Raw genomic sequence first — 18,843 nt, 5'->3', positions numbered from 1 at the left:
GCGGGTTTAAACACCTCCAGGAGATGGATCTGGCTTGTGCAGGTATACAGGCGAGCCGCTATCACGCAGTGTCCCTCATAACTCCCGCAGGGCTTTAAAGGACACCAGGCCGGGTCCGTCTCCACTCAGCAACTCCTCCAGTTCCATGTCCAGCTCTGGGGAAAGGCAGGCATTGTCCTCCCGCAAAAGGACTTGTGCAAAGTGCTCAAAACTTTCTCTCTCTGGAACGAACTAAATAACAGTGGAACTCCGATTACTTCAGACCAAAGAATGTACAGACATGTAAAGTTAATACTTTGTCTAATAACATTTGCAAGCGGATCAGGAACTTAACCTGTAAAGCCATTGCCATTTTTTGTAAATAACCCTCACCCACCCTTACTGTATTCCCAACAGAACAGTGCTGACCCAAACCATTTGGCAATAGGTTCCGAGGGCATAAACGCGATTGCCAACATAAATCAATGCCAACTCTGAACCATCCACAAAACAATGATATGATATGATATGGTATTTGTAACGCGCCTATACACAAGTGTTTCAAGGCGCGACGAGGCAGGGAGGGAGGGAAACAAGGGGAAGACAGACAAACGATCCTACTAGGCCAGGTGTCATTCAGATCGCGCAAGTGCAGAGGTAGGGGGAAAAAGGGGAAAGTGCAGGGGGAGGAGGTGGGGGGGAAAGTGCAGTACAAGGTAAGTAGCGTAATAAAATAATAAATAATAAATAAAAAGGGCCAGCTGGTGGCAAGTGCGAGGTAAGTGCAGAGCAAGTGCTAGGAAGGGGGCTGTAGGGATACAGTGACAGTCCCACAGTGTAGGGGGAGCCAGGGAGGCAGTGCAAGTGGAGAGTGGCTGGGCCCTGGACAGAGGTCGCTGAGAGTGGCCCAGATGCAGGTTTAGTGCAGAATTCAGAGGGGAGTTAAGCAGGTTTAGCAGGGGAGAGGGAGAGAGAAGGCAGAAGCGAAGAGGAAGGTTTTGAGGTGCTTCCGGAACCGGAGATGGTTCTCCTCAAGTTTCAGGGAGGCAGGAAGGCTGTTCCAGAGGGAGGCCCCTGCTGCGGAGAGAGATCTACCCCCAGCTCGTTGCTTCGAGAAGCGGCTGACCATGAGGGAGTTGGAGACGGATGAGCGAAGGGCTCGTGAAGGAAGATATTTAGGAAGAGAGAGTTGAAGGTATTTAGGCCCCAGGCCCCAGAAGGCCTTGTGGACAATGCAGAGGGTTTTGAACTTAATCCTCGCAGCCACTGGGAGCCAGTGAAGAGATTTCAATCCTGGAGAGATACGGTCCCTGGGCTTGAGGCCAAGGATAAGTCTCGCAGTTCTGTTCTGGATAAGTTGCAGAGGGCGGAGAGTGGAGGCAGGGAGATTAAGATAGAGGCTGTTACAGTAGTCCAGCCTTGAGAGAACCAGGGCTCGGGAGACAGTGAGCTTCTGGGGGAAGGAGAGGAAGGGAAGAATACCTCTGAGGAGGTGCAGCTGGTAGTGTGATTTCTTAGAGACATCAGATATATGAGGAGAGAAGGAGAGTGTGGAATCGAAGATGACCCCGAGGTTTTTAGCCTTGCAGGTAGGGGCAGGAAGGGGGCCAAGGGAGGCCAGCCAGAGAGCTGCAGGGAAGGAGGGAGTGGGTGTGCCGATGAGTAGAATCTCAGTCTTACTGGCGTTAAGGCAGAGGTCATTGGCGGCACACCATTCCTGGATAGCAGACAGACAGTCGGAGATGAGGGAAGGAGAGGAGGAGGCCGAGGGTAGCCTGAAAATGAGCTGGGTATCGTCCGCATAGCACTGGAAGTGGGGGCAGAGAGCGGCGATGCGGTGGGCAAGGAGTGCCAGATACTGGTTGAAAAGCCAGGGAGAGAGGTTGGATCCCTGGGGGACACCACAGGTGGAGAAAAAGATGTCAGAGAGGAAGGAGCCCATTTGGACCTGGGAGGGTCGACCGGAGAGGAAAGAGGTCAGCCATGCCAGAGCCTGACCAGTGATACCCAGGTTATCACGGAGACGGTTGAGCAGGATGGCATGGTTGACAGTGTCAAAGGCAGAGGAGAGATCGAGAAGAATGAGAACACAGGGAGTGTTGGAATCGAGGTTCAGGAGCAGGTCCTCACGGATGTTCAGGAGAGCAGTTTCCGTGCTTCTGGCCGCTCTGAAGCCGGATTGATGGTCATGAAGATTACCAACAGATTCAGCATGGAGGTTAAGCTGGGAGATGGCCAGTTTCTCCAGGAGCTTGCCCAGGAAGGGAGTAATGGAGATTGGGCGATAGTTGGCCGGGCAGGAGGGGTCGGAAGAGGGTTTCTTGAGGAGGGGGTGCACAAGGGAGTGCTTGAGGGGGGATGGGAAGACTCCAGAGGCGAATGAGTGGTTGCAAAAGTCAGCCAGGGCAGGAGCCAGGGAGACGATGTGGTCCTTGATGGTTTTGGAGGAACAGGGGTGAACCTGTTTAGACGAGGCTTTCATAGATCGGACTTGTCTGGAAACCTCATCAGCAGAAAAAGGTGGAAATGCAGAGAAGGAGGGCGGAGGGGCGGCTACAAGAGAGCAAGAGGAAGAGCCGGGAAGAGAGGGAGGGAGGAGAGAGGAGGAGAGTGAGGACAGGATGTTCTGAGTTTTTGAGATGAAGTGCGAGGCCAGTGCAGTGCAGAGGGCCTGGGAGGGGACAGGAGAGGTAGAGACTGCAGCAGGGTTGGCCAGCTCCTTGCAGATTTTAAAGAGTTCGGCCGAGTTGTTAGATGCCTCAGAGATGCGGGCTTGGATAAGGGCTCTCTTCTTAGTGAGAACGGAGAGCCGGTATTGCCTTTGGAGCAGGCGGCAGGCCAGTTTGTCAGAGGATGAACATGAAGCACGCCATTTCCTCTCTGCCACCCTGCACTTGCGTTTTAGGGTGACGAGATCCGAGTCATACCAGGAGTTACATTTGGCTTTGGGCTTCAGGCGGATTCTCATGACGGGGGCAAGGATATCGAGAGTATCGGATATAGAGGAATAGAGCATGGAGAGGGCTGTGTCAGGGTGGGAGTCAGTCGAGGGGGAAGGAGGGGGCGAGAAGGTAGCAGCGAAAGCCTCAACTGACACGCGCTTCATGGGTCGGATGACCGAGAAGGTGGGTGGCAGTGAAGAGGGTGGCTTTGCCTGTGGGGTAGGGAGGGAGAGGTGGGAGGATAGGAGAAAGTGATCGCTCCAGGAGAGAGGAGTGGAGAGAGGGAGGGAGAGGGGAAGGTCAGAAGAGATCAGAGCATCAAGAGTGTGCCCTGCAGAGTGAGTAGGACCAGACGGGAGAATAGAGAGTGAGAGAGAGTTGCAGAGTTCGCGAAAGAGACCAGTGGGGGGACAGGAGGCATCGAGGTGGATGTTGAAGTCACCGAGAAAGAGGAGTTGGGTGGTTGAGGACAGGAGTGAGGAGGAGAGATCAGCCCACTCAGAGAGGAAGGAGGAAATTTGACCAGGTGGCCGATAGATAGTAGCCACGGTAAGGGAATGGCTAGGAGAGAGAGAGAGTCGGCAGACAAGACATTCAAAAGAGGAGTAGGTCTTCGTAGGAGTGACAGTGGCAGGAATCCACTCAGGGAAGATAAGGGCAACAGCACCCCCTGAACGGTTGGGCCTGGGCACGGAGAGGATCTTGTAGCCGTCAGGTAGGAGTGTGTCGAAGCTGGTGGCAGAGCTGGCAGTGAACCAAGTCTCAGTGAGACCGAGGACGTCGAGGTCCAGTTCCTCAAGAAGGCGACTGATATCAGAGGAGTGCTTGATGGCAGAGCGAGAATTTAGAGTGGCAATGTGGAGAAGGTTGCCACCCTTGAAAAGCTTCCGGGGAGGGGTACAGATCAGAGGTACGCCCTGCGGAGGTGTTAGAGAAGGAGTTGAAGAGGGAGCAAGAGAGGGGGCAGGGAGGGAGGGGAGAGGCAAGGTAGCCGAGGATAGAGGAGGGGGGACAGCGGGAGCGGAGAGGAAGTTGATGAGGCATGGGAAGCGTCTATCAAAGAGGTGAAGGTTGGCCTGAGGGCCTTGGACCAAGACGGTCCCGTTAACATAGACATTAATGATGGCCTTAGAGGAGCGGAAAGGGGCCAAGAGGACATCCCAACGGGTGCCACCATTAATGGGAGAGGTGGAGAAAGGAGAGAGCACAGCGACCATGTGAAGGGTCCATAGGTCAGGTGAAGGCACGAAAAAGAGAATGTCAGTGAGAGTTTCCTTGGAGCAGGCGCTCGTGTAGGTGTCAGCGATAGGGAGGCCTGGGTTGGAGACCAGGATGTCCTTTTTAAACTTTTTCCTACCGGATTTAGTGAGGAGAGCAGGATAGTCAATGGAGAAGCAGTTAGAGTAGATAGGCGAGATAGAGAGCACCATGGAGTAGGAGGGGAGGAGAACGAAACGAGTATGCAGACAGGAAGTGAGTGGAGGGCACTAGTTTAACACAGTGCAGAGCAAACAGTAATGCTTAGTGGGTCAGGGCCACCTAAGTTTGAGAATCCTGCGAGGGGAGAAAAAAGCACCCTAGGTTACCAGAGAATTGGAATAGGGGGGCGAGGCATCATGCGGATGAGGTGAGCAAGGTGAGGAGGGGTGGGCCAGAGATCGGAGGAACTGGCGCCTGGCGTCCCCTGCGGACACCTGCAGACACACAGGGAGCCGCACTGTAGGAGTCGCCCTTGGCCTGGGGCCCTTAGCCGCAGGGGTTGCCGGGCAGAGGGCTGCCCAGGAGGGGGGAGGTTATAGGCAGAGGGAGAGGAAGGGAGGGGGGGTGTGGGCGGGCAGGGAGGCGGGGAGGGAGGGGAAGACCAGGAAGTGGGAGGGGGGAGCAGGAGCAGGCCAAACACCGCGCTAGGAGCGCGAGGAAAACAAATTAACTTTCTTTCTTTTTCCTGATATTAAAAGGCACAAAAGCACACAACTCACGGAGGCCCAGGCAGGGCTTTCCAGGCCTGCTGATCCCCTCAGACCACCGGCGACCGCTCTCCACGCTCAGCTGGAGAAAGAAGCGAGCGTGGGGAACGGCCGTCGAGTAGGCCAGAGGGGAGGCAGGACACAGCCAATCAGAGGGGGGGGTGGGCGGGCAGGGAGGCGGGGAGGGAGGGGAAGACCAGGAAGTGGGAGGGGGGAGCAGGAGCAGGCCAAACACCGCGCTAGGAGCGCGAGGAAAACAAATTAACTTTCTTTCTTTTTCCTGATATTAAAAGGCACAAAAGCACACAACTCACGAAGGCCCAGGCAGGGCTTTCCAGGCCTGCTGATCCCCTCAGGCCACCGGCGACCGCTCTCCACGCTCAGCTGGAGAAAGAAGCGAGCGTGGGGAACGGCCGTCGAGTAGGCCAGAGGGGAGGCAGGACACAGCCAATCAGAGGGGGGGGGTGGGCGGGCAGGGAGGCGGGGAGGGAGGGGAAGACCAGGAAGTGGGAGGGGGGAGCAGGAGCAGGCCAAACACCGCGCTAGGAGCGCGAGGAAAACAAATTAACTTTCTTTCTTTTTCCTGATATTAAAAGGCACAAAAGCACACAACTCACGGAGGCCCAGGCAGGGCTTTCCAGGCCTGCTGATCCCCTCAGGCCACCGGCGACCGCTCTCCACGCTCAGCTGGAGAAAATCAGTAGAGTCCCCTGAGAATATGAGCCAAAAATAATGCTAGCATATATCACTATGGTACACTAAGTTGTCGGATCAACCCCGTACACAAATGGTGATGCTGACCCAAGACCCTAGTTTCAGGGCATGTTTTGGAATCCTTGATTCAATGGCATCTGATAGAGATGTAAAGCAGTGAAAGCGCCCTTTGCATTAAATTTACTTTGAAGGAAAGAGTATTGCAAAAGGAATCTGTGCCTGAAAGGATTTCTGGGAAACCTGCACCGAAATGCAAAAGTCAGGATTGATGAATATTGGATCAGGTCCATAGTGCAGATCGCCTTTCTCTCAGAAATATTTCAAGATCATATCACTGTCCCTATAATTTGAGGCACACGATTATAGGGTGAGGAGCTTCTCCTGACCTAGGTTTAGGGGCTAGGGCTCAGTGTGCTTTCTGAGCAACAAACTGTGCAGAAAAGATGGATTGTTGAATAATTTCATAAGCAAGGTTTCAACAAGGGTTCCACATTTCCTTTTAATTGCATTTTCGGACTCACCGAGAATGCATATGTATATATTCACACAAATAATCTTTAGTTACAGTTATCAGATTTAACGCAACAAAACCCTTGAAATTCAGTGGGTGTTTACAGTGAGGATCATCTTAACTCGACGCCCCCCCAACCCCCCATTGATGACTCATAGAATCTAAAGATGTTCACACACAAATAGCAGCCAGCGCTCAACCCACTGAGCTATCTTGCTGGCCTCTAACTTTGTTTGTCATTGTGAACCCCATTTGTTATGTATGTGCTCATTGAATTTTCAACAGGGGAGAATCCAGTTTAGACGTTGCTCACACCCAACCAACTTTCCTGGCCAGGAGTATGGAATTTTGATTAATAAAATGACCAAATGGGTGGGTATAAATCCAGTGGGCATAAATCCACCTGCCGGCCGAAGATTTAATACATTTGTTCCATCATTTAGTCGTAGGGTCTGTACATTAAGTTGGTCTTCTCTACAGTATCATTCCCACCTACTGGGCCATTTAGTATTCTATCTTTTAACTTGTATGCATTGGTCAGAAACAGCTATATTCCGCTCTTGGCTAGGTACTGTCGGTGCAGCAGCACCTAGTGGGGCTTTGCTAGCATTTAATTAAATCTGCACTTTATTGCAATTAATTCGTTTATTTGGCTGATTTCATTTTTAGACTGTCTAACCACATCATCCATAACATTTAAAAAAGTAAAAAGCGTCTATTTAAAATTATTTAAGAGGTCCGAAATTGGCTGTAAAATCTCTTTTAGAATTGTACCCATTCTTCTTACATTACCTCAACTCAATACACACATTACTCATTGATGCACACTCGCGATGCAATATTATGTATACTTACCAACCAATACCTCACCTTCTCCAGAAATCTAAACACTCAGCTGATCCTTCCTCCTGCTGGTCTCATGGTCTGCCATTTACCTCCTTCTCTAACATCACCCGGACAACCCACAGCTTCCTCCTTCTTGTTCCTCTTTTTAAGGTCCATCGCCACCTGCTATAGGTTTACTTGCCTCGTCCAATCTGGTCCATTCGAAACAGGGGTGGGGGCAGGAGGAGTGACATAATCAGTAAAATCTTCAAATATGGGGGCAAGACCCAGACCTTTTCTCTGCACAGTCCTAATTTGTAATAATGAAGGCAGCCCAAGATGTTCAATATCCAGGTTTGTGTTGGGGGCATGGTTATGATCTGAGATGATATGGCATTTATAATGCGCCTATACACAAGTGTTTCAAGGCGCTACGAGGTAAGGGAGGGGGAACAGAGGGAAGATAGAGACAACGTTCTTACTAGGCCAGGTGACATTGAGATTGCGCAAGTGCAGAGGAGTGGAAAAGTGTGTGGGGGGTGCAGTGCATAGGATAAACTAATAAATTCGATAAAAAATAAGTGCTGGTGGCAAGTGCAAGGGTAAGTGCAGACATCGGGTGTCAAGTGCTGGTAGGGATACATAACATTCCCCGAACGCAAGGGTTGCCAGGGGGGCAGTGCAGGTGTGCAACTGGGAGGGTAGGGGACCTGGGCCCGAGATCAGGGGGTAGTTAGGTGAACAGTGCAGTGTCAGTTTCAGCCAGGAGATCAGCAGGGGAGAGGAGGAGAGAAAGCAGAAGCGAAGAGGAAGGTTCTGAGGTGCTTCTGGTATCAGAGATGGTTCTCCTCAAGTTTCAGAGAGGCAGGGAGGCGCAGTTACAGAGGGAGACCCCAGCAAAAGAGAGGGCGATCTACCACCAACTCGTTGCTTGGAGAAGCGACTGACCCTGAGGGAGTTGGAGGTTGATGAGCGAAGAGCTTGAGAAGGAAGATATTTAGGAAGAGAGAGAGTTGAAGATATTGAGGCCCAGAAGGCCTTGTGGACAATGCAGAGGGTTTTGAACTTAATCATCGCCACGACTAGGATCCAGTGTAGAGATTTCCGTCTTGGAAAGATGCAATACCTGGTCTTGAGGCCAAGGACAAGTCTTGCAGTCCTGTTTTGGATGAGTTGCAGAGGGCGGAGAGTAGAGGCAGGCAGATTTAGAAAGAGGCTGTTGCAGTAGTCCAGCCTAGTGAGAACCAGAACTCTGCAGACAATGAGCATCTGGGGGAAGGAGAGGAAAAGAAGAATACCTCTGATGAGGTGTAGCTGGTAGTGTGACTTCTTAGTGACATCAGAGATGTGAGGAGAGAAGAATAGTGTGGAGCCGAAGATGCCCCTGAGGTTTTTAGCCTCACAGGTGGGAGCAGGAAGAGGGCCAAGAGAAGCCGGCCAGAGAATGACAGGAAAGTAGGGAGCAGGTGTTCCAATGAGGAGAATCTCGCTCTTACTGGCAGTAAGGCAGAGATCATTGGCGGCACACCACTCCTGGATGGCAGACAGTCAGAGATGAGAGAAGAAGAGGTGGCAGAAGGGAGCCTGAAAATGAGTTAGGTGTCATCCGCATAGCACTGAAAGTTGGGGCAGAGTGTGGCAATGCAGTGAGCAAGAAGTACAAGGTATTGGTTGAACAGCCAGGGAGAGAGGTTAGACCCCTGGGGAACATCACAGGTAGAGATAGAGATGGAGGAGAGGAAGGTCCCAAGTTGGACCTGGGCGGGTCGAGCTGAGAGGAAAGAAGTCAGCCAAGCCAGGGCCTGATCTGTGATACTTGGGTTATCACGGAGACGGTTGAGCAGGATGGCATGGTTGACCGTGTAAAAGGCAGAAGAGAAATCAAGTAAGATGAAGACGCTAGGGGTGTTGGAGTCAAGGTTGGAGAGCAGGTCTTCACGGATGTTCTGGAGAGCAGTTGTCGTGCTTCTGGCAGCTCTGAAGCCAGACTGATGGTCATGGAGACAACCAACAGATTCAGTGTGAAGATTACGCTCCGAGATGGCCATCTTTTCCAGGAGTTTGCCCAGGAAAGGAGTGATGGAGATTGGGTGATAGTTAACCAGGCAGGAAGGGTTGTCAGAGGGTTTCTTCAGAAGTGGGTGAACAAGGGACTGCTTCAGGGGGGAAGGGAAGACTCCAGTGGTCGCAGAAGTTAGCCAGAGCAGGAGCCATTGTGTCAATGTGGTCCTTGATGGTTTTGGAGGAACAGTGGTGAACCTGTTTTGACGAGACTTTCATAGATCAGACTTGTCTAGAGACCTTGTCTGGGGAGAACAGGGGGAAGGCAGAGAAGGAGGGAGAAGAGGTAGTCAAAGAAGGCCCAGAGGAAGAGCAGGGAGGAGGGGGAGAGGAAGAGCGAGAGGACAGGATGTCCTGAGTTTTAGAGATGAAAGGAGAAGCCAGGGCTGTGCAGAGGGCCTGGGAGGGGACAGGAGAGGTAGAGACTGCAGCTGGATTGGCCAGCTCCTTGCGGATTTTAAAGAGTCTGGCCGAGTTGTTGGATGCCACAGAGATGCAGGCTTGGATAAGGGCACTTTCTTGGTGCAGACAGAGAGCTGTTCTGTGCCCCCCTTTGGTAAGTGCAGTCTCTTTGGGTTTTCTGTTCCTGTGTTTATCCCCTGGTGGTCTAGGGAGTGGAGCGCCGGCTGCATTGGGGTGCAGCTGGCGCTGGGGAACATTGCGCAGCTGTGCTTCCAGCCATGTTGCAGCTGAAATGCTGGTTCTTTCTGTGTCGGCTGGGTCTTGTACTCGGGCGTCGGTACGCTGACAGCGAGGGATGTTGGCGGTTAAATGATAGGTTATTTATAAGGCACTTAATACCCAGAGGTTTCTAGGCGCGGACCCAGGGATCGAACCTGTGTTTCTATGTGTTGTCTTGCTTCCAAGGCGTGCACATTACTGCGGAGCTGTCCTGGCCTCTGCTGACATAATACAGCCTAGGTGTGGCTCTGTAGGTGGCTGCTCTTTTTGTGGTGGTGCTTGCTTTGGCTCCGATATCATACGCTGACACCAGAAAATTCAGAGTCTGGAAAGCTGTTGGTTCATGTGGCATTGGGGTGAGACAAAGGCGTTCGGCATAAGAGCATGCTTACATAGGAGAAGTGGAGATGGGAGCTAGGACCCTCTCATGAGAGTGGTTGCTATCCCCTCTTGACAAAGCCAGTACTGGTATTGCCATAGTATGTTGGGTCAGTCATTTTTCAGGTTATCTTTGCTAACTTTTAGTTAACTTGATTTTTAGTCCGCTTGATTTTTTTGCTGGTTTTGGAAACCGGACCATAAGAAGGTAAGACTGTTTTGTTAGTCCCCCCCTCAACTTTTTGCTAGTCGTTTGATGCCCTATTTTTCTCCAGCGAGTTCCATCTAAGTCTCAGTGGGGACGCTTATGTGTTGTGGCCTTTTGAGAAGCCCTATGGCCTTCAAAGGTGGGGCCTACTGGCACGTTTACCTTATCCACGTTGGGTCAGTATCCTGAGCCAAACAGTTGTACTGATTCTGGCTGGCAGCAGTGTACTTAAGTACAGTGGCTACACCAATAGCCATTTTGGCACATAGGAACCCTCTTCTTATAGGTTCCCAAAATCAAGCCTCCAATGTTTTGAGGCACAGTAGCTAGTCAACTGTCCCCTTGGGTGTGATTGGATAGAGATTGGGAATGGATACATGGTCATTTATCTTATCTGAGCTCCACCCAGGTGCTCACAAATGAATGTGGGGGATTACCTAGGAATAACTGCAGGAGTTTTTTGTTTTGAATTTCTCTGGAATACACTTCCCCCGAGTTTGCCCTAGAGAATTCCTGCAAAGGTTTTTCTATGGTGGCGAGCGGGCCATCCAATGTTTGAATGGTACATTTGAATGGTTGGTTGTTGGGGTATACTTTGCTCTGTTTTGGCATAATGGCTGATACTCTGCACAAGAAACTTTGTCAACTGTTAGGACTTGGACTCATCTGAAAGGCGCTCTGCATTTCTCTTGACCAGAAGCAAGTGTCAGGTGTAGCTTTGTCTTGCTCAGTGCGGACAACTGGATGCATACGTCAAGAGACTTTGTTATTCTGAACCTCTCAGGACTCGCCTGTGCTGCTCGACCTCTGAAACTTGCTCAACTTTCTCCTGATGTCCTGGAATGGAGTGTGCCTCTGCTGGACCATTTTGTTTGATGATTAATCTGTGCATCACCATCTTGGTACTCCCCACCGCCCCCCCCTCCACAGTGTGGAGACCTAGGGGTTCACAAAACCCCTATTTGATATTTTGGACTATCTGGGTGTCACCTACACCAATTACGCTGACGACACCCAGATACTAATCCCAATCTCAGGTGACTACACAGCTGACTCCCTCGCCATCAATGTCATCTACCAGGTCATCCAAGCCTGGATGGCGCAACACGGACTCTGTCTAAATGTTGAAAAGACAGAGCTCCTCATTCTTGGCTCACCACTAAAACACTCTAAACTTGACCCTGCATTCAACTCCTTCATCATTGATGGTAACACCATCCTAACTGCCAAGGATACCAAAACCTTGGGGATCTACATCGACTCTACTCTATCCCTTACCAGACAAACCAACTCAGTCTCCTCCGCAGCGGCATACACCTGCAAGCTTATCACAGCTAGCCGCCCTTTTCTCTCTACAGCCAATTGTGTTACCCTGGCTAGGACCCTTGTATTGTCCAAGATTGATTACTGCAATGCTCTTTACCTGGGCACTAATCGCTGCAACCTAAATAAGCTACAAATTGTCCAAAACAATGCTATTAGAGCTGCCCTCAACATCTCCAGGCGTCAACACATTTCCAACACCAGACGCAACATCTGTTGGCTCCCTATCCCACACCGGATTTCTCTGAAAACTCTTGCTCTCACTCATAAATGCCTTCGCAACCAAGCTCCCTGCTACCTGCTAACAGATTTGCCCTCCACAATTCCACCAGACCTCGCAGAATGGCTCAAACTAACTGCCTTGTCGTACCACGTTTCAATCTTCAAAGATCAGGTGGAACTAGCTTCCCTATTATGGCAGCTAAATTATGGAACACGCTTCCAAATGAGCTTAGAGCAGAACCCTCCTTCCTGAGATTCAAACACCTAACCAAAGCTTGGCTGTCCGCCCAAGACATCTAGCCTTGGGTTCACTGTGTAACCTTGCACATATCTGTATCCTGTAAATATAATTTGCTTTGTCTTTTCATTGTTATTTTCATATATGTAACCTCTGTAATTATTGCTCTGGCTGCCTTATTATGCTGTAACTAAGAGATGCGCCCAGTTGCCCCTGGGCCTGGTGCGCTATACAAATAAAATAAATAAATACAGTGTCATGTCTTACTGCACTTTCTTTGAACTGCAAACTTACCGCTGGCTAGGGTCACTATTGCTGAATCTTCCCTCTCAAGCTGCTGTCGTTATTCCTTCATGTGCACATCTTAAGGCAGTTTGTCTGACATTAGTTGAGCTTTTTGTTTCGTTCCTTTGGGTCTTATATTGCTGAGCCTCTCCATCTGGGCATCAAATGTGACCATCCCTGCTGCTGGTCCCTAGGCTTCACTCGGCAGGTTCTTCAATGGAACAAGTCAGCCTTTAATTTGTTTTAACAAATCTCCTTTGGTGGGTCTTCTTACTCGAGTGATGGGATTTCTTCTGTTCTTCCATGGCTGCTGCTCTCTTCTGCTAGCCCATCAAGGACATAACGTTGACCTTCCCTCCTGGCTTTTCCTATGTTTTCATCTTCATTTTTTTCCCTTCTGTTTACATGGCTTTGCAAGTGCAAAGCTGACACAAGCTAGTTCCCGTCTCTTTTTTGCTTTGCTTGAAGAAAAAAAAAGAAATATTTTTAATGCTAATTGATTCAGGCATATTGTATATTGGCTATTTTTCTAATTTAAATATTTTGAATTCTTCTGGGATCCTGCTCATGTACTGAAATATTCTATGCTTTATTAAAATGAAGGCACTCTGATGGAGAACTAGAATTACAGCTAAGTAACATTCTCTTCCACATCTCCCCCCCCTATTGTATACATTATACTCATTTGAGGGAAGTTTAAAAAAAGATGAGCATTTGCGGTTCTATTAGAACACATTTATTTATTTCAGTAACTTTCCTTCTAATGGATAAATGATTATCTTTATACAGCTTTCTTGCCAACTGTCCCTCAAAATCGTCTCATAATTAATACTGTGATTAATTGCATCCTTCACATCGTTTGTTTGAAATCATGGCATTTCTACTGGTCATTTTGAGAATCAGAAATTGGGTTGAACAGAGTTATGGCACTGCGTGTGGTGATATAGATACTTAAAATGTATTCCGAAGCCCCAGTCTCTCTCACTCTTGTGTAAAGATGTCCATACCCATTCTACACAGAGCCATTCCAGAATAAAGGCATCTGTAGGAGAAAGATTGTATCCATCAGAGTGAAAGTATAAGTGAAGTTGTGTTCATATAATCAGAATTATGCAACCCCATGGTTTAAACAGCTCCATCCCTATGTGTTTCTTTCAGGAGTATAAAACGAATTATTTTTCATTCTTTGGTAAAGCCAAGCATTAATGAAAAAGGAGAAAAGGAGATTGACACTATTACAACATCTCAAGCGCTACAAATCTCGGGTCGTGCAGGAAGATTCAGCTCAATATTTAAGGAAGGAGAAGTCACCACTATGCACCGTGATGACCTTGTGTTATTGAAAGAAATATTGAGTAAGCCTGTTGACCAAATTGAGGTATGTATTTAAGGTAGTGCGTTGATGGCATGTGTTTATAAGGTTGAAACTGATGTTCCCCATCTATAACACCCTTTATGGTTACTATCATACATTTGGGGTGAGGGTGTTATGCACTGGCTTGGATTATGGCTCCCCTGCAAGCTCTGTAATGTTGTGGTATTTCTTAGTAAACAGGGTGGAATTAGGTATGGTGAAATCCTAGTTTTGTCCATATGAAATTTCATTCATAATAACTTTATTTCAGTTGTTCACCATACAAATACAGATGAATAAATTACACTTTATACATTGTCAATGATAAAAACAATAGCACATATTCACAGGAATTGAGGAATAGAACTCAGTTTAAAAATAAAATGCTTTAAACATTTTTTCAAATCAACATGTTCAAATTGATACCTATGTGAGACCTTATTGCACATTATTTGTGTGTCTCTCTCTCTCTCCCCCACCATTCCCTGCTGACGCAGGCGGATATAGCGAAGATTACATTAGTAGAGTTTGCAAGTTTACATAGTTCTTTGGAAGCTGCCATTGGTTTTATGCCTCTGTTATCCAAACAACGTCTTAAGTTCCTTGTATCTGCATATACAGGGCCCTGGAATAAAAAGTGCTGTATGGTTTCAATTTCTCGGTGCAGAATTGACAACGGCACAATCTGTATCATGCCATTGGCTTTTTACTGCAGCTATCGGAACAGTGTCCAGGTGGAATTTGATTTGGGGAATCAATCGGAGAAAGATAGCTTTCCATTGTATAATTGCGTTTTATTAAAAGGTACAAACAACCAGTTGAGAAACACAGGCATTTGTCTATGTGCAATCACCTAAGGTAATCTGCGTGCGCATTGACAACCACATGTCTGCTCTTACAGGTGATTTCATTGGGCTTTGACCAAAATTCTTCCAGCCCCAAAAATACTTTAATGTACCTGAAACATGGGAGTGTCAAAATATTTTGATAATTTAAAAGGTCTCTGAGCTGATATATAAGCGATTCATTAGCCCAAATGCATATCCATAACAATGGTTTCAAACCTCTTTTTTCATTTATTGCATGAAGAACAAGTTCCATATGCAAGGGAGTGTTACGTGTATTCTTAGGAAACCACAGAAGTCTTTTAAGAAAATTAGTTTTGGTCGCTAACATATTTTGGTTATTGCATTGGCCCCATGATATGTTCCGTTGATAGCTCCAGCAACCGCTGGAGCTCTAGATTTCCAATGCACGAGGGAGCATATTAATACCACAAGCTTTTGAAAAACACCCTTTCCATTGCACTGTCTTCATAGTGCTGTATTGGGTCTGTCAATGTGTTTGAGCCATTTCAGCCACCTCCTGCACCCCAAAGATCCTTAATACGAGGTAATCAAAATATGGTACCTCCTCTATAAGCAATCCATCTATTGTGAGGTTGATTTGTGTGTATGGGCTCTTGATTTTGCCACACCTTATTGTTTTTGTCTGGTCTTTGCTCAAATTAAAGTTTATTTCGGATCGTTACATCCATAAAACTATCAGATTGAAATATTTCATAAAATCACAAAATGCATCCCTAAAACATAGACACACACACACAAACACACACACACACACACTTGCTTCCCATACTCACTGTGCTCCCGTCTGCATTTTGCATTCTCCTGCTCCCTGTTCTCTCTCCTGGTTCTGTTGCTGCTAATTTACCGTCTTGTTACAGTTCCCCGTCCCTCTCAAGCCTCTGGACTTCCTTATCTTCTTTGGAATTTGGAATCGTATTGTGTTTTGTTCTCGCTGGATCTTTCTGGAGCAGCCACATCCACTACAAGTTATCAGGTTTTTCTGCCTTTGGGATTTTCCCTTCAGACTCTGGGCAAGTCCTGCCAGGCCGCCACTGTGCCCTACCTTTGGTCATCTACAGGAGGCCATTGTGGCAGCAGGTGAAGATTAGCAGGTGAAGATAGGCCCTACCTCTTCCAGGATTGGCTTTGCGATAAGACCAAAGCTAAGAAAGGAAAGACAACTTCCCGGACAGACCCTGTTTCTACCGACACAGGTGTCTAAGGAAAGCATGGTATCAAAGTAAGACGGACACAAGGGATCACAGTTCAAGGGTGTTTATTAACTATAACAATGGGTGAGATAAACACAATAATCTAATCCTAAATATAAGATGGGAGCAAGCTACGACCATCAAATAATAATAACACAGTTCTAGTGGACTATAGTCAAATAAAATGTGCCTATAATAAAAAACAAAAACTATTGCCAATCCTTACCGCTATGCTACAAAAGAGTGTTGGATAATGTTCACAAGAAAAGAAAGTAGTATTCACCAAATGATGAGTCAGGATGTTATGGCCGAGGACTCCCTTCCCTGCGTTTGAAACATGGGGACAAGGCGGTACTCTGGAGCACAGCACACTTCTGGGCTTTTCCGGCCTGAGCTCACAGTTCCTTTTCTCAATATCAGGACCTTCTGTGTCCAAGACTCTTTTATGCAAAGTCTCTTGCTTCAGCGGGTCTGATGTAGGGTACATAGCTAAACAAAATGTTCCTTCTGTTAATCTTCACGTCGGGTGAGTACTCTTCACTCGAGGATCCCCCTCAGCTGGGCGCCGATCCCTTTCACAACATCAGCCTCCCTCAATCAGGCTCAGACCAAAGACTTACTATGGACATCCCTCCGTCGTGTTCACGTTTGTCACCACAATGCACTTCACCTAGCTTTTTAATTCACAACGCATCAAAGACTTTTTGACAGTAGAAGGAGTTTGACTTGATCCTTGTATGTCCACTTTGACATCTCAAACAGGCCTCTCTTTGGGCCTCATGGTTCTGGTAGTTTTCTCAGTTAAACGTATTCTCCTTGTTCAGGAGCGGGATATTCGTTAGTCTTTCGAATGAACGCCTACGTGGCGACAGACCACTTTAACACTGATACCTTGTTTGTCCACAAAAGACCTTTGGCTATTATCTTCTTTTCTTTACCCAAATGTTGTCACTGCAACCTTGAGCTTAACACAGTCCGGTCCACTCTCAGTTTGCTCCGACTCACCGGCTGTGCTGAACTCGTTGGCTTTTCTTACGCTGGAGTCAAGGACGGTACCAGGGCAGCAAGCTCTTTTCCCAGCCCTGGCTATCACTGCGGGAGGGCCCTGTGTACCATCTGCCACACCAATCCCCAGCTGAGATTCCTGGTCTTACGGTTCTTTTATCAAAGGCTTTGTGGGTCGGGGTTGGAAAGGGCAAGGGCAAGTCCCTCCCTGTCGTCCTTTCAGTTTCCACCACCTTTCTCCTTTTTTTGAACTGCCGTCTCGAAATATCTGCTTCCTCGTGCATTCAGCCTTGCTCAAAGTGTGCTCTTGTGCTGCCTTTTATCCCAGTGGGGGAAGGGAAAGGGCCGTCGGGTGTGCATAGTTATCGTCAATTGCCTGACTATGCCTGACCCTTGTGTTGGGACATGTCAAGTAAACGGCTCTGGTGTTAGTCCACTGTCTTTCGTGGTGTGAGAAAGTGTTCGTGTAGGAAAAGGGGGGGGGGTAGAGCTTCTAAATATCCAATGGGGTAGGATGGGGAAAGGGTGTCATAAGGAAGGGGGTACCGCGTCTCATCCTTATGCCATAAGCCACAAAACAAAAGTTATTTTCTGTAATCTGTTACTTTGGGTGATTACTCTTCATCCCTGGATCCCCCTCGACCGGGCTCCAATCCGTTTTTCAATGTTAGCCTCCCTCAGTCGGATCCACTACGGCCTTTCACTCAAAATGTCATCTGTAGTATTTGTCTCAATGTCTTTTTAAACAATCATTATCTCTGTGGACATCCCTCAGTCGGGTTCACTCTTGTCAACACAATGTTCACAGGATTATTATTGTTAACCCCGATTTGCAGGCATCCTCAACCGGGTGCACATTTGCCAAATACACAGGTCACTTTGCTTTATCACAATGCAGGATTCACTTCCCTTAGCTTTCATCTTGACAACGTGTTGAAGACTTTTGATTGTAAAAGGGTTTTTGACTTAACGCATGAATGACTACTTTGACACTTCACGCTGGCCTCTTCGTCTTTGTCGTTTCAACAAAGGGGAGCAGCCAGAGTCCTCTGAGTGCTCACGTGGCGCCTGACCACTCTGCAGCTGGTCCTTCACTGGGTTTTCTAAAGAGATCAATCGCACACGAGTTCTTTGTTCATATAATGTTGCCTTTGGCTCCGCACCGTCCGGCTCTCTCCGCCTCACTGGCTGTGCTGAACTTGTTGGCGTTTCTTGCCTCTGGAGTCAAGAACGGTACCACGGTAGCAAGCGCAACTCCCCGCCTGGGCTATTAGTGTGGGAGGGCCCTGTGCACGGTTGACATCTGTTACACTACACGCCAGCTTTAGTTCCTGATCTTACAATTCCTTTCATGGAGGCTTCGCAGGTCTGGGATGAAAAGGGCAATGGCACTTCCCTCCTTGTCGTCCTTTCAAGTCTCCCGCCTATCTCCTCCATTTGAACTGCCGTCCTGGAATAAGTGCTTCCTCATGGGTTTTGCCTTGCTCCAAGTGTGCTCTCGTGCTCTGCCTTTTATCCCTGTGGGGAAAGGAAAGGGCCGTCAGGTGTGTATAGTTATTGTCAATTGCCTGACTCTGCCTGACCCTTGTGTTGGGACATGTCAGATAAACGGCTCTCGTGTTAGTCTGTTGTCTTTCACAGTGTAAGAAAGTGTTCGTGTCAGAAAAGGGGGACGGGGTAGAGCTTCTAAATATCCTACAGGGTAGGATGGGGAAAAGGTGTTACAGGGAAGGGGGGGTACCCTTCAGTGTCCCACTTTCACTCCCCAAAGACCCCCCCGCCTCCCTTCCTGGTAATCCTCCCGCACTGGTCCACTCCAGGAACTGGCTCCAATAGCTCTGGCCATGTCCTGGCCCCCTGGATGACAGATCTCCGGGGACTATCGGGGGAGACACCTTGAGGTTTCTCACAGGTGAGTCGGCTTCGCGATGAGACCACAGCTAAGAAAGGAAAGACAAGAACTTCCCGCAGAGAGACTGATTCTACAGACTGAGGTGAGCGGCATGATCTGATCCCACTCCCTTGTAGAAACGCTAGTAAGAATTTTGCCATAAGATCATTAAACATTGGACATACCAAAATTAAAGGGGA

General features: G+C 48.3%; 1 protein-coding gene across 2 annotated transcripts in view; it reads left to right on the top strand.

The window, feature by feature from the left end:
• SUPV3L1 (Suv3 like RNA helicase) overlaps positions 1 to 18,843 on the top strand; it is a 1,718,675-nt gene that overhangs the window by 1,017,545 nt on the left and 682,287 nt on the right. For both annotated transcript variants that reach the window (XM_069610607.1, XM_069610608.1), the window contains exon 11: positions 13,493 to 13,712. In XM_069610607.1, coding sequence (XP_069466708.1) covers positions 13,493 to 13,712 — 220 coding nt within the window. The remainder of the gene's footprint in view (positions 1 to 13,492; positions 13,713 to 18,843) is intronic.

The sequence above is a fragment of the Ambystoma mexicanum genome, chromosome 8 (assembly GCF_040938575.1).
Source record: "Ambystoma mexicanum isolate Mex_15411 chromosome 8, UKY_AmexF1_1, whole genome shotgun sequence".
NCBI lineage: Eukaryota > Metazoa > Chordata > Amphibia > Caudata > Ambystomatidae > Ambystoma > Ambystoma mexicanum.
This window is presented reverse-complemented; position numbering and strand designations above follow the sequence as displayed.